The following is a 14,951-nucleotide window of genomic DNA, read 5'->3' on the forward strand; positions in this document are numbered from 1 at the left end:
CTTAGATGGAAACTAGTCTGCAATTAAAAACTTTCCAAAAATATGAATCCAGAGCTTAAAAAATATCCACAGTGCTTTCTTCAATTCTACTTCTGGAAATACTGAAGTACTCCTTAACATGGAAATAATTTTATGCTTATTTAAACAGGGAATGGTTAAGTTAATGACAGTAAATCCACTCAGGGAAATACTGTAAACTGATTGAAAATAAAACCAGAAGACATTCAATGATTCAAGCATTCATGCTATATTGCTAAGTAATAAAGTATGAGCTCAATTTTACTTTTAAAAGCTCTTATGCATTCATATGCATAAAGAAGGGACTGAAAGGTTAACACCAAAACATTAACATGTTATATCTGAATGATCAAAATGCAGTTGTTCCTTCTTCTTAATGACGCATATATAGAAGGATGATAAAATGGTGCTTATAAAGAACATTTAACAATGAAAAAACCATGAATGATAACCTTAAATTGAAAAAGAATAAAATTGTTTATACAATTACAGCTACAACCATTTTTAAAAACAATTATAATCAGTTAATAGTTTTATTTATATTTACTGTTTGTTATATTATTTATAACTACAATCATTTTTAAAAATGATTATAATCAGCTAACAGTTTTGTTTACATATATGTTTTATCTCCCTATATCTTTGTGCTTTAAAAATACTCCACCATTGGGGAAAAAAATGTTCCACTGTTACTTGAGAGAAATTTAGTAAATCTTTATAGACTGGATGGATGTTTGGATGAAGGAAGAGCAAAGTTTGAGCCATCACTTATCTAAAGATTTGTTTAAAAAAAAAAAAGGAAAAAATATAAATATTCAGTCAATTTTGATTATCTGCAGTAGTTATTTTCTACACAGTGATCACAAACACTGAATTAGTGATTTACTGAGCCACTGCTCCTATGGGAAACAAAGGTTAGGTTTCCAGGAGCCCCCAGTCACATCTTTATCAGCCTATTTATCAATATGCCTACAGTCACATTTTCATCAACTGATCAATATGTAACTTTGTTTTATGTAAGTTTCTATTTAAAGACATTTAATATGCTGTTCATTCAATAAAAGTGAAGTCATTGCAGAGCACTACTCATCCCTAAATAAAACACATCTAACACACCAGTAAGGCACATCACAGCTTTGTGCACAAAACATCTACAACACCTCAGCACAATGCTAGGAGGTCATTTTAAACAGCAAATTTATGCACAAAAGCACAAAACTGTGAAAAACACACTAATTAGTCTGTGAAAAGGAATCTGTTCAGCATATGAGAGGTGAAACAAAAGGACAAGTGTATCATACTGTTAAACTCATTTGGGAAGATGTACATCAGGTGACTAAAAATTTGCCCACTCTGTGCAGGTTTATAAAATCATACAAGTGTTACAAGTATTAATTCAGGGGGTTACAAAATAAATTTTATCAAGTAGGCGAATTCACAAATATGAGATCCATGAATAATGAGGATCAAGTGTATATACCTATATAAATTCTAATAATAATGCTTATAAGAAATTCAGAACCTAAACTATTAATAGTAGAACATGTAGATATAATTATACTAGTAACAACCTCTTCTGATATAAACATGCATCAAATTTCATGAATTAAGATATGTTCTCAGAGCATATTATATTTCCAAAAGGAAGAGATCATTTAAAAATCTAAAATACTATATTCTTTTAGCTATGTATAGTCTCAAATATTCAAAATGTCAACCAGAATAGCTAAGAGAGTTAAGCATGAACAACTGCACAGATTATTTCAAAAAAATCGTCTAAGAGAACAAATCATTTCCAAAAACTAATGAAGCTATTATGCAACAGCACACCCTCCTTAATTATCTACCTCAGGAGAATAGCTAAAAATTATCTAAAGCAACTGAAAAAATTCAGTAACTACTTACCTGACTTTATCCCTGAACTTCACAATTGGCACTTTTGCTCGAATCAACTGAGGTCTCTCAATGTAACTAGCTGAAGGATAAAAGATAAAATGGGTATCTGTAAATGTTTCTCAAATTAATAGTATTCCAATGAACATTTCTTAAAAGTAGTATTTTACTTAGCTAAAACAACTTAAGAAAATACATTCTTTGAGAGAGAAAGCAAAGAAAAAACAACATTATCAAATTCTTCTAAGACTAGAACTTCCAATACCATATAGAGGGTTTTATATATTAATATGCTATTTTTACAAATGTGGTCTAATACCTAATAACACCTATAAAGAATTTCATCAAATTATAGGAGAAATATCTAGGCCAGCAGCAGGGGGATAACTAAATTCTGCTACAGCACGTGGAAGATACCATGGCAGTCATAGAATCACAGTTATAGAAAATGTTAAATGTAGAAATGCTGGCAACAAAATACATGGGACAGTGAAAAATTCAAATAAGTATGAAAAAAACATGTATCAAATTTTTGTACTCCACCAAACTTAAATACCACATGTTAAAACTAAAACTTTTGTTATAATGCTTTTATCACCAAAATTATAAAGTACATCAAGCTTCAAATACAATTATGTGCAGGAATTCAATGAGGTATAATGAAAAATAAGATTAAGAGTTAAAAGTAGTAAAGGCTCAGACACCAACAAGCCATACTCCTCAGGCAAGTCACCAAACTCACTGATTACCCCTTAATCTGACTACTCCATTATTAAAAACACTCATCAAAAAAAAAACCACCTTTCATTTGAAATTACATGACCTCTAAGGTCCTTTTCACTTTTTATATTTTATGATTTTAATAATAATTATTAAAAATCCACTTAAGGTACGAATTTCTCCTTTATTTTACAAATGCAAAATTCAAGTCCACTGAAATAAATCTCTTGCTTTCTTTCCTACAACTGATAAAAGTTGTTGTTCTTTATCAGTTGTCGTTCAAGGGTAATAACCTGTTAAGTGACTTCGTATTTTCCACCTTAAAGTCTAACACATAAGAAATATTTGTTAAATAAATGGACAAATAGTCTATCCAAGATCACACAGTTAGTGTGACTTCAAATGTCCACAATATTCTGTGGAACTTTAAATTATTTGAGATGGCTTAACTTGTGGATTAAAATCTGCTTTGTCAGCTTATTCAAAGAGTAAAATCTTACAATAAAATGGCCTAAGTCACTAATTTTGCTTTCAGTTGGAGTGATATATTTGGGCTTTGGGTTCAGTGATCATATTTTTAAAACAAGTAAAGCTGTCTATCATTGCAAACAGATGAGATGCTCTCTTCCTCACATAGAAGTAAGACTTGTATATCTTTTGGCTTTTGAGATACTCTGCACTGCAGTTACTTACATTCATGCTTTAACTTTCCTAACAGCGTTCAGCTGTTTGAGGAAAAACTAAAACTTACATATCTCTGAATTCCTGACTACCTTCAGTGGGACAGCTTGCAAGTAGAAAGAATTGGCAAATAAATGGTTACTTTTAATTAAAAGTTAAATTCACTTGGGAAAAAGAATCCGCATTATACCTAATCTCACCAGAAAATAAAACAATTCTGATCAGAAAATAAACACAGTGAGAGACATTTTAAATAAATAGTTATGTCAAATGACATATGAACATGAGGCATGTCACTTACAAAGTCTAGTACAGAAGTGTTTGTGGACTAAGGTGAGTATATGCCGTGCTTCAGTCTTCTGATTTACCTGAAAAAAAACACTGAAAAGTTAAAAATAAAGTTTTTTCATTATCTTTCTAAATTTAATGTTTTATTTTCTTAATGTATCTCAACAAAAAGAAAACATATAGAGTATACTTTTCATTGGAGTTATTTTTCAATATACATTACATTAATTATTTAAAGGTCAACCTTTATGCTATCTTTAACATTAATATTTCTAAATCAATTTCTGATTTTAAACTTAAAAGCACAACTTTAAAAGAAATATTGTAACAGCTATATGTCATTTTTTTCCTTTAGTATAAATGTACAAAAAATAATCTGCAAGAAAAATAAACAGAATTTTAACTTTCTGTAACATGTTTTATTTCCCTATCTAGATTGTGAGTTGCTTAAATATAAGGTTCAAATCCATGGTGTTTCGTTATAAGTTGTGACAAGCATGATTCAGACATGTGAATAGAATGGAGGATTAAAGGTCTGTCTAGTCAAAGCTATGGTTTTTCCAGTAGTTATGTATGGATGTGAGAGTTGGACTATAAAGAAGAATTGATGCTTTTGAACTGTGGTGTTGGAGAAGACTCTTGAGAGTCCCTTGGACTGCAAGGAGATCCAACCAGTCCATCCTAAAGATCAGTCCTGGGTGTTCACTGGAAGGACTGATGCTGAAGCTGAAACTTCGATACTTTGGCCACCTGATGAGGAGAGCTGACTCATTTGAAAAGGCCATGATGCTGGGAAAGATTGAGGGCAGGAGGAGAAGCAAATGACAGAGGATGAGATGGTTGGATGGCATCACTGACTCAATGGACATGGGTTTGGGTAAATTCTGGGAGTTGGTGATGGACAGGGAAGCCTTGTGAGCTGCGGTTCATGGGGTCGCGAAGAGTCGGACACGACTGAGTGACTGAACTGAACTAAAGTATAATCTAACTGCATGAGAAAAAGTTTTAATTAAAACTCTAGTATTCTTCATTATGTTTATTATTTCTGAGGCTTTTCTTTTTTTCAGTTTTCCTTTTTATGCTATCAAAGCCTAGAAAGTTTCAGGAGTTTCTTTCCTGGAGTAAATCTCTCTCTGATTTGCAGTAACTAGAAGTCACTTTTGTTACTAGACTAACAGGAATAATATTACCATTCAATAGAGGCTTTTTTGTTTTTTAAGAGGTGAAATACAAGGCATATTAAAATTACACTGAAATTAATCTTCAGTAATTCAGAAGAGACTTAAGCATATTCAAGAGGCTGCTCAGGTGAATTTAATAAACAAGAATTTTTGTGGAACTAAGGCCATACAAGAGTATCAGTTAACAGGAAATTCAAATAAATATAATAAAAAATAAAATTTGGTTGCTAAGTATGAAGAAACAAAGTCAAAATATCAGAGATAATTACTTTAAATCACAATAGTCTTATTTTACATTTCAGAGAAATCTCTCTTTAATTCCCAAATTAAGAACTCCAAATCCCATAGTACTTTCAAGGGAAAAATAATACAGATTAAAAACAGAATCACTGAGAACTCAAATGGAAGGAAATAAATCAAGCAGATAAAAGACAAGCTCTTCCTCTTTGCTGCATCCTGGTATCATACCCAATCCAATGGCATTTCAAAATAAAGATACAGCTCTTTAAAAACACACAGTGAAACTGCCTCGCTTTAACAATTTAGAAATAAATTAATGCTATAATTTGTTATTTTTATTGTATACATGCCTTAAAAAAAAATAGAAGCAGCGGCATTTCCTGAGTTTCCTTGAATTACTATAAACAGAAATTCAAAGAAGCAATTAAAACAAAGCAGGGTTTTCTCCCTCAATGACTTTTATATGAAATTTCTTAAATGACTTAACATGAAAAACACACTTAGAATAAATGTTTCATTACTTACTGGTTCCTCTTTAACAACTAGACATAAGTCACCATCACTGCTCCGAGTACCAAATCCATTTAAAGACGACCCAACTAAAAAAAGTCTGCTTTCTAGAGAAACAGAAGAGAATTATAAGATGTTATTTTAAATTAAAATAGGAATGCATATAATTAAAAAGCATGCAAAATAGGGAAACATACGTGGAAATAACAGTTGAATTTCTCTCTGAAGTTCGGTTCGACAGAGTTCTTTCTTCTTTAAATCACTTACTTGCTGCTGACATGCTTCAAATAACTCCAGTATCTGCTGACTCAACTTAAATGTACCACAAAAAGAGTAAAAATTTCATTCAGAAATGTAAGTTACCACCATATTAAGAAGTACAAAATTACTGACAGTATTTTTAAAATGTATATGATCTCCTTAACACTCGTTAATACAAAACGACCACTATTCAAGTAATAATTACTTAGTATCTGAAATAGTTAACAATTTTTACATAGTAAAGTATCATTGACAAGTCACAGATAAAATACATATTATCTCCATAACACTTTCTAATATAAAACTACCACTATTCAAGTAATAATAATTACTTAGTATCTGAAATAATTAACAATTTTTACAAAGTATCACTGACAAGTCACAGATAAAATAAATATATATTATCTCCTTAACACTTCCTAATACAAAACTACCACTATTCAAGTAATAATAATTACTTAGTATCTGAAATAGTTTACAATTTTTACAAATTAAAGTATCACTGACAAATCAGAGAATTCATGAGTATAATTCACAGGTCATCATACTATAACCTTCAGTTACTGCCTGTTTTTATATGGGACATGAACTAAGAATGGTTTTTATATTTTTAAAGGGTTATAAAAACAAAACAAAACAACAATAAGCAACAGAAACAAAGTCTACAATAATCTACTTTCTGGCCCTTTAAAGAAGGTTATCCAGCCCCTGGTATTCATACCATGAATAACAAGTAAAACAGACTTCAGAAGAGAAGTCCCTGGTTGTCTACACTCCTGCAAACCACCCTCTTTGCTATTCTTACAGCACTGCCCTGAGCCCTGCTTTCTTGTGGCCACCTACAGACAGATCTCCCTGTTTATCTCCCTTTCCAGTTCGTACTTTCCCCTCCAAATGACCTCTTGCCATCACCATAGGTGACTTCCTTACCTACAGTGGGGTAGGTATCATGACTTACTCCCACCATTTCAACTTCTTTTACTCCAATATTTTTCATCAGTCTTACACAGACATAACATGATTATTACAATAAAACAGAACTTCTCTAGCTTTGACATTTTAAATTCCAGTATACAAGATAGGCTTCAATCTCCTGTCCAATTCTCACATCTTCTTGAGAACCACACAGACCTGGATTCTCTTGGATCCTCTCTTTCTCCCAACCCAACAGCACCTGAAATAGCATGATTTCCTTCCCTACCCAGTCTATACTCCACAATGCATCCCTTGAACCATTCTTTTTTTATCATACCTTAACATTATACCCCCGTCATGCTCTAACAAAACCCTAATTTTAGGTTTACTATATACAACCACCTTCTCTGCTCTTGTTTGTGAGTTGCTAACTGGAAAAAAAATAAAAAATCACAAAATTGGTATGTTGCAAATTTACAGTTTAAAAACTAACCTAAGATTTAACCCATAGCATCTCTCAGCAATTACTTCAATATCTCTGGTTAGATATTGCTTCCATTTTTCACCATCAGCATTCCACAATGTTTATACCTTTCCTCAAGTTTCCTATACTTATCTCACTTTCTTCAGCAGATAACGTCACATTAAAGTTTACTAAGAAAATTGAAGAAACCAAATGTGACATTCCTCAGCTTCCAACTACAAACTTGCAAACTACTATGTGAATGAAATCTCATCTCCCTACCTCTCCTGTCAGACAAACTGTCCTGTTTCTCAGTCCAAAGCTAATCCCTCTATCAAAAATACTTCTGTATCCTTTTGGTCACCTCTGGGGCACAAACACGCCATCAGTTTTTTGACCTGTCTTTTGCATTTTCAACCTCTCCCTCTCTAGGCCTTTCTCCAAGTCCATGACCAGGCACAAGTCTCACTCATCATTTAAAATATTTTACCATGTTTAGAACACTCATTTTAAGAAAGCAGAGGCAGTCAGGATAACCTGGCAATGAAAGAGACATAATTTTTTAATATCCCTGAATAACCATCCCCCCAAAACGCTACAGACCCCAGTTTGATCCCTGGGTCATTAAGATCCCCTGGAGAAGGGAATGGCAAAGAGTCAGACACGACTGAGAGACTGACAAAAATAGACTAAGCAACTATGAGGAAACAAACAGATCAAACCATCCAAAATAAAAATGGCCAAAAAATACAGCACAACTGACTATATATACTCATATATTATTATATAATATATATTACTCATATATATATATATTACTCATATATTACTATATATTTTATATATATATACTATTATATATATTATTATATATTACTCATATACTCATATATTACTCATGAATTCTAAAATACTGCAGGTTAGGACCAAACACCAACAGCAGCAAGACTCACATGGTATCAGAAACATAACAAGAAGAGGAAAGGGATTTGGGACAGCCCTGGAGCCAGAACAAACAGAAATCAAATTACCTAGAAGTACTACCTCCCACTCCCTCCCTTAAATTGACAGTTTCAATTCAGTGTAAAACAGCAACTGAAACTCGGAAGGGGCTTCACAGGCTACAACTCATATAAGTAAATCCAAGAAAATTACACAAACATCAGGAATCTGAAAACTAACTGAAATTCCCTTCTAAGACAGAGCAACATACCAAGCAGAAACTGCCAGGAAGAGAAATCTAAACTAAGCAGTACAGAGGCACTGGGGTAAAGGAAAGTCTAGAACAAGAAAGATTCTGCCCCTCCAGAGGACATCTGACGATGCTGAGAAATAGTTCTGGTTATCAGTCATCATACCTGGGGGAGTGGGTACCACAGGGCGGCCCAGAAGGCCGCTGAATATCCTACGATGCCCAGGACAACTCCCTGCAGCAAAGATAGCTGACCAAAAGTGCTAATGCTGCAAAAAGCGAAAAACTCTGATCTAGATAAAGGCAGAGAAGGAAAGGAGGAAAGGTCTCAGAAGACATATTTTTGAATATTACATAACAGCAGAGGATTCCTCCAGCCACAAAGCTGGCAAAAGGCTGGCTTACCCAACCCTCATCTAAAAGTAGTGTGCTGTAGTTATTTACTCGATGAGAGTTGTGTCTGACTCTTTGAGACCCCGTGGACTAGAGCTCACCAGGCTCTTCCGTCCGTGGGACTTCCCAGGCAAGAATACTAGAGTGGGCTGCCATTTCTTCTCCTGGGGATCTTCCTGACCCAGGGATCAAACCCTCATCACCTGTTTGGCAGGTGGATTCTTTACCACCAAGCCACCTGGACTTCCCTAAAGCCATCTTTCTTGAACATAAGTAACAGAAAAGAACTGGAATCTCAAAGAGAGGTGATAATGGGAGGACAGAAAAAATATTTGAAGAAATAATGCCTAAAAAGGATTCAAGTCAATTCTCAAAGTTTTTGTAAGAAAAATGCAAAGAGTAACATTCCTACAGATAAAGCAGCATACCAGAAAGACATGTTCACAAAACTAATGAATATTTTAATATAATATGCAGAACCAAGGTTTTCTCTCTCATTGTTAATTTCCTAAAAGGATAACTGACTATAAAGCATACATAACGGAAAAAAATAATTGAAGTTTACATTTTTAAAAATTATCAAAAGCAGTAAAAACATGAAATACCTAGGAATATATTAAAGATATATAAAACATATACCCTGAAAATTATAAATATTGAAATTAAAACATCTAAATAAATATATAAAAGAAAAAAGTTACAGGATTTAACATACCTGACACTTCTAAACTTAACCATACAGCTACAGTAATCAAAACAGTACAGCGCTGGGAAAAGGACAGATAAAAAAGATAACGAAAGAGAACACTGAAATATTTATGAAATGCTATGATACCTGGAATTTGCTTCAAGCTACTAAGGGAGGGAGGTATAGACAAAATAAGATTGGTCAAATGTTGGTAACTATTAAAGCTTGGTCTTATGAGGATTTACAATACTACATTCTATTTTTTTATATATTTGATACTCTCCATAATAAAAAGCTTTTTTTTAAGGCATTCATATTTACAAAAAGATTTTCAAAAGGTCTCCAGTTAAATAGGCTAATCTAAAATTTTAAATGGCACTTGAATAATTAAATTTTATCTACCTAGAGCAGGGTTGGCAAACCTTGACCTGGAGGCCAAAAACTGCCTCTGGTCTGTTCTGTAGGACTAACCAACTGAAACTGATTCTTACATTTTTAAAGCACTGCTTAAAAATGAAAGAAAAGGAGACAGGGCCCACGTAGTTCACATGTCTAGAATTTATCAATTGGCCCTTTTATCAAAAAAAGTTGTGTCAACTCCTTGATCTAGAGAATCAGTTAGGCAGATCAAAACTGCTGTAGGTCAGAATATATACTCTGCATCTGTTGAATAACAAAGAGAAAAATTTGGGGGGAACTCCCTGGAGATCAACTGGTTAAAACTTGGTGCTTTCACTGCACGGCTGGGCCCAGGGCTCGGCTCAATCCCTGGTCAGGGAACTAAGATTCCTCCAAGCTGCGGGGCACAGCCAAAAAATAAAATTCTTTCATTGGAATGACCATGTTCATGTGGAAACACTCACACATGGAAAAGTTTATGATTAGGTAGAAAATAGGAAATTCCACATATTTGCTCCTCTCCCTTTTCTACAGTTCTGGGAAGACTTCTTCTCTCTCAAGTCCTATAATGGAGATCTAACGGATTTTTCATATGAACAAATTTTCCTTCCTATCTAGTCACATTATGGATTCACACTGTCAAATTATGTTACTGTATCTTAGAACAGATATTTAGAGTCCAGATGAGAGAAAAACACAAAAAGAAATGAACGTATATGCTGAAACAAGACTTACAGAAACATTTCAAAAGATGGCTCAATGGCCTTATAACTGGGAAAAAAAGAAGAATGTCTGATATGAAATCCTGGCTAAAAATCAAGCAGAAAAACATTTAGGTCACATATGTAATAACAAGCTGACTATGCATAATGGCATTTCAAAACCTTTTTTTGTTTCATTCAAAAGTAAAATGGTCCTTGTTTTCCTTAGTTTAAAAAAAATCTACTGCAACAAAGTATCTGTAAAACAAATTATTCTTAAAGTTGCTTAAATCTCTATAATACTACAGTTTAGGCTGCCTGCTAGATCTATTACTTTAAAATTACTTGTGGAAGATATATTTCTCACTGTATATAAAAATTATATCTTTGCAAAATTGCATAAGAAAATAAGTTTCCTAATACAGATTTAAAATATTAAAATATTTCTTCCAAATATTAATGTTCAATTTTCCTAAAAAATATTATAACCTATCCTCGAAAGAAAGGAAAAAAGTCAAGTCACTCAAGCCATCTCCGACTCTTTGCGACCCCATGGACTGTAGCCTACCAGGCCCTTCCATCCATGGAATTTTTCAGGCAAGAGTACTGGAGTGGGTTGCCATTTCCTTCTCCAAGTATCTTCCCGACCCAGGGATGGAACGCAGGTTTCCCACGTTGCAGGCAGACGCTTTACCATCTGGGCCACCAGGGCAGCTCCTCAAACTCAGACTCAAACCAAATTACTAACCAGGTTATCATTGTCTGAGACCAACACAAGCCACTAAAGACAAGTTAGGCATGGATTTAGAGTCTGAGAAGTTTTTAAATGAGCCGGTAAAGCTTCAGGTATAACTTTTGAATGGTATTCTCAGTAGATTCTCCATCTGTCCCTAGAAGCTGGGTCCCCATGTAAAAGAAAGTGAATAAACCTTTCAGCTGGGAGTATCAAAACTTGATCATTTATAATACATGAAAAAGAGCAACAGGTTTTGGCTAAACCTAAGTGCCATCTACAAATAACAAACACAAAATAGCAATGACAGAAGAAATAAAGTTAAATATTGTACAGACAACAGGCCATTAGGTCACAAACACTTCAACAAAAACTGACAATTCCTCAGGTTCTCTCATTGCCACATTCTTTGTTACACTTGAAACTGTAGGAAAAGCTGGTACTAATTAATAAGGCTAGATATGAATTAAAAGTTTAAATTCATTCTTGATGCTGAATTCCTTTTCTCTTCAAAGTAAATAAAACAGAGTCAGGAAAATATCACGCTGAAAACAACCCACTCCTTACTAGCATGTTAAATAAAGCACTATGCTTTTTGTATAGCCACAAATTAGAGCCTTCCTAATCCATCAACTAATACAATGATTAGGCTGTCTGAGTAACTGATTTTTCTCCCTGAAGCCTGCTTGTTTTTAGGCACATACAACTACCTGACCTTAGTCAAGAGAAAACTGCCTAATAAAAGGAGGATGGAGAAAACAAAGCAAGCTTTCATTTGAAGATCTCTTGGGCTGAGACTTGGTCTAAATTTTCTACATGAATCTACGTCTCAGTGGCTTTAAAAATGTGACTGACACAGACATTATAGAGACTTGGTCTAAATTTTCTACATGAATCTACGTCTCAGTGGCTTTAAAAATGTGACTGACACAGACATTATAAAGATAGAGCCCTAAGAATAAATTTAACCACTGAGGTAAAAGAGCTGTACACTGAAAACTATAAAATGCTGATGAAAGAAATTAAAGACTATAAATAAACGGACAGATACCCACTCATGGATCAGAAGAATTAAAATTATTAAAATGTCCATAGTATCCATAGCAATCTACAGATTCAATGCAATCTCTATCAAAATTCCAATGGCATTTCTCACAGAAACAGAAAAAGCAATCCTAAAATGCATATGGACCCACCAACGACCCAGAACAGCTACAGCAATATTGAGCAAAAAGAACAAAGCTGGAGGCATGACACTTTCTGATTTCAAATTCTATTACAAAGCTGTAGTAATCATTAAATAGTATGGTACTGACATAAAAATGAACACAGACCAGTGAACATAATAGAGAGTCCAAGAAAGAAACCCACACACATATGGTTAACTAAAGGGTGTCAAGACTACATAACAGAAAAAGGACAGTCTTCAACAGTGTTGAGAAAACTGGATACCCACATGCAAAAAGATGAAACTGGAGCCTTATCTTACAACATACACAATAATCAATTTAAAATGAATTAAAGACTTAAATTCAAAACCTGAAACAGTACACTCCTGTAAGAAAAGATAAGGGGAAAACTCCATGATCTTGGTCTTGACAATGATTTTTTGGATTTTAATACCAAAAACACAGGCAACAAAAGCAAAAATCAGTAAGTGGAACTATGTAAAACAAAAATATATCTGTAAAATAACAATTAAAAGAGTGAGAAAGAAAAGAGAAAGTGACATACAGAATGGGGGGAAATATTTCCAAACTATGTATCTGAAAAGGGGTTAATATCCAAAATACATAAGAAACTCACACAACTCTAACAAAAATACAAATGACCCAATTTAAAAATGGACAAAAGACCTAAAGAGACATTTTTCTAAAGACGACATACAAATGGTCAACAGGTACATGAAAAGATGTGCAGCATTGCTAAGCATCAGGAAAATACAAATCAAAACCACAATGAGATATCACTTCACACTTGTTAAGATGGCTATTACCAAAATGCAAAAGGTTAAGTGTTGGCAAGGATCCAGAGAAAAGGGAATCCTTATACACCATTGGTAGGAATGTAAATCAGTACAACCATATCAGAAAACAGCATGGTGCCTCCTCAAAAAATTAAAAATAGAACTACTATGTGTTCCAGCAATCCCAGGACTTGGTACATACCCAAAGGAAAAAAGTATCTGTCTCAACAAGGTATCTGCACTCCCGTGTTCACTGCAGTATTATTCACAGTAGCCAAGATATGGAAACTTAACTGTCCACTGACAAAGAAAATGTGGGGCGTCTGTATACACATACACAATGAAATATTATTTGGCCTAAAAAAAATGGAAATTCTGCCATTTGCAACATGGATGAATCTGGAAGACATTAAGATAAATGAAATGAGCTAGACACAAAAAGACAAACACTGTATGATTTCACATGTGGAATCTAAAAAAGTCAAATTCATAGTAGCAGAGAGTGGAATGGTATTTATTAGGGAAGGGAGCAGGATAAGGAAAATGGGGAAATGTTGATCAAAGGATATAAACTTCTAATTATAAGATAAATTAGATATGGAGACATAAAGTACAATATGGTAAATATAGTTAATAACAATGTACAGAACACTTGAAATTTGCTTAGAGAACAAATTTATTCACTAAGCAAATTTCAAGTGTTCTGATCACACAAAAAAAAATTGTGTGAGGTAATGAATGTTAATTATCTTGATTATGGTAATCATTTCACAGTGTATACATACATCAAAACATCATGTTGTATACCTTAAATATTTACAATTTTCATTTGCCACTCATATCTAAGTAATGCTGGAAAAAAATTGATAAGTGATGCAGGCAAATACATATTTCAACTACTTAAAATTCAGTGAACCAATAATTTACAAATATTTTACCCCCTTTTCAATTTGTCGTTTCTAAATAAGGTTAAATACTGAAATTTTTAAAGATAAAGCCTCAGAAATCTGTAAGATAACTGTCCCCAAAATGTTTCCCCTAGGGTGCCAAGAGGCTCCATAAAACTTCCTCCTTTCCAAAATTAAACATTACACAAAATATCTTGAACAATTCATTCATAATTATGTTTTTACTTTACAGTCAGTACCAAGAAAACCTCAGCCTACCCTCGTCTCAACTCAAAATTCAGAATCAATTACTTCAATTCACATAGTATCTTCAAACTATACAGAATTTCTGAAGAACATTTTTAATAGATGGAATTCAGGAGCTCAGACAACTCTGATTACTGGTAAACTTCCATTTTTTTTTTTGTCCAGGCAACTACATCTTCATCTAAAGATACCATGAAATGAAAGTTACAATTCAGAAAAGTATTTGAGACTTTTTACTTAAAAAGTTTTGTCTGCTAATATAGTGACTTCAAAAACAGAGAAGACCTAAAAATGGAGAAACAATTTAAACTTAAAACTTATTCATTTTCATAATCTTAATTTTTTAGGTTTCAAACGGAATTTTCAAACTAATCAAAACTTTTAATACAGTCCCCTGGAACTTACTAAGCAGCTGATTCACTATTATTAATAATAAATTCATTATCACCAATGTTAAATGAGCCCTCTAACTACCTAGCAAATACTGTGTCAAACCTCCACTCTGCTTCTTTGGTCAGCCTGAAGTAGTAAACACTACCTCAAACCATCTCCACT

General features: G+C 33.5%; 1 protein-coding gene across 2 annotated transcripts in view; it reads right to left on the reverse strand.

The window, feature by feature from the left end:
* Positions 1-14,951, reverse strand: part of TENT2 (terminal nucleotidyltransferase 2) — a 61,958-nt gene that overhangs the window by 29,088 nt on the left and 17,919 nt on the right. For both annotated transcript variants that reach the window (XM_061158095.1, XM_061158096.1), the window contains exons 6-9: positions 5,729-5,843; positions 5,547-5,638; positions 3,614-3,680; positions 1,924-1,993 (exon numbers count right to left, since the gene is read on the reverse strand). In XM_061158095.1, coding sequence (XP_061014078.1) covers positions 1,924-1,993; positions 3,614-3,680; positions 5,547-5,638; positions 5,729-5,843 — 344 coding nt within the window. The remainder of the gene's footprint in view (positions 1-1,923; positions 1,994-3,613; positions 3,681-5,546; positions 5,639-5,728; positions 5,844-14,951) is intronic.

The sequence above is a fragment of the Dama dama genome, chromosome 12 (genome assembly GCF_033118175.1).
Source record: "Dama dama isolate Ldn47 chromosome 12, ASM3311817v1, whole genome shotgun sequence".
NCBI lineage: Eukaryota > Metazoa > Chordata > Mammalia > Artiodactyla > Cervidae > Dama > Dama dama.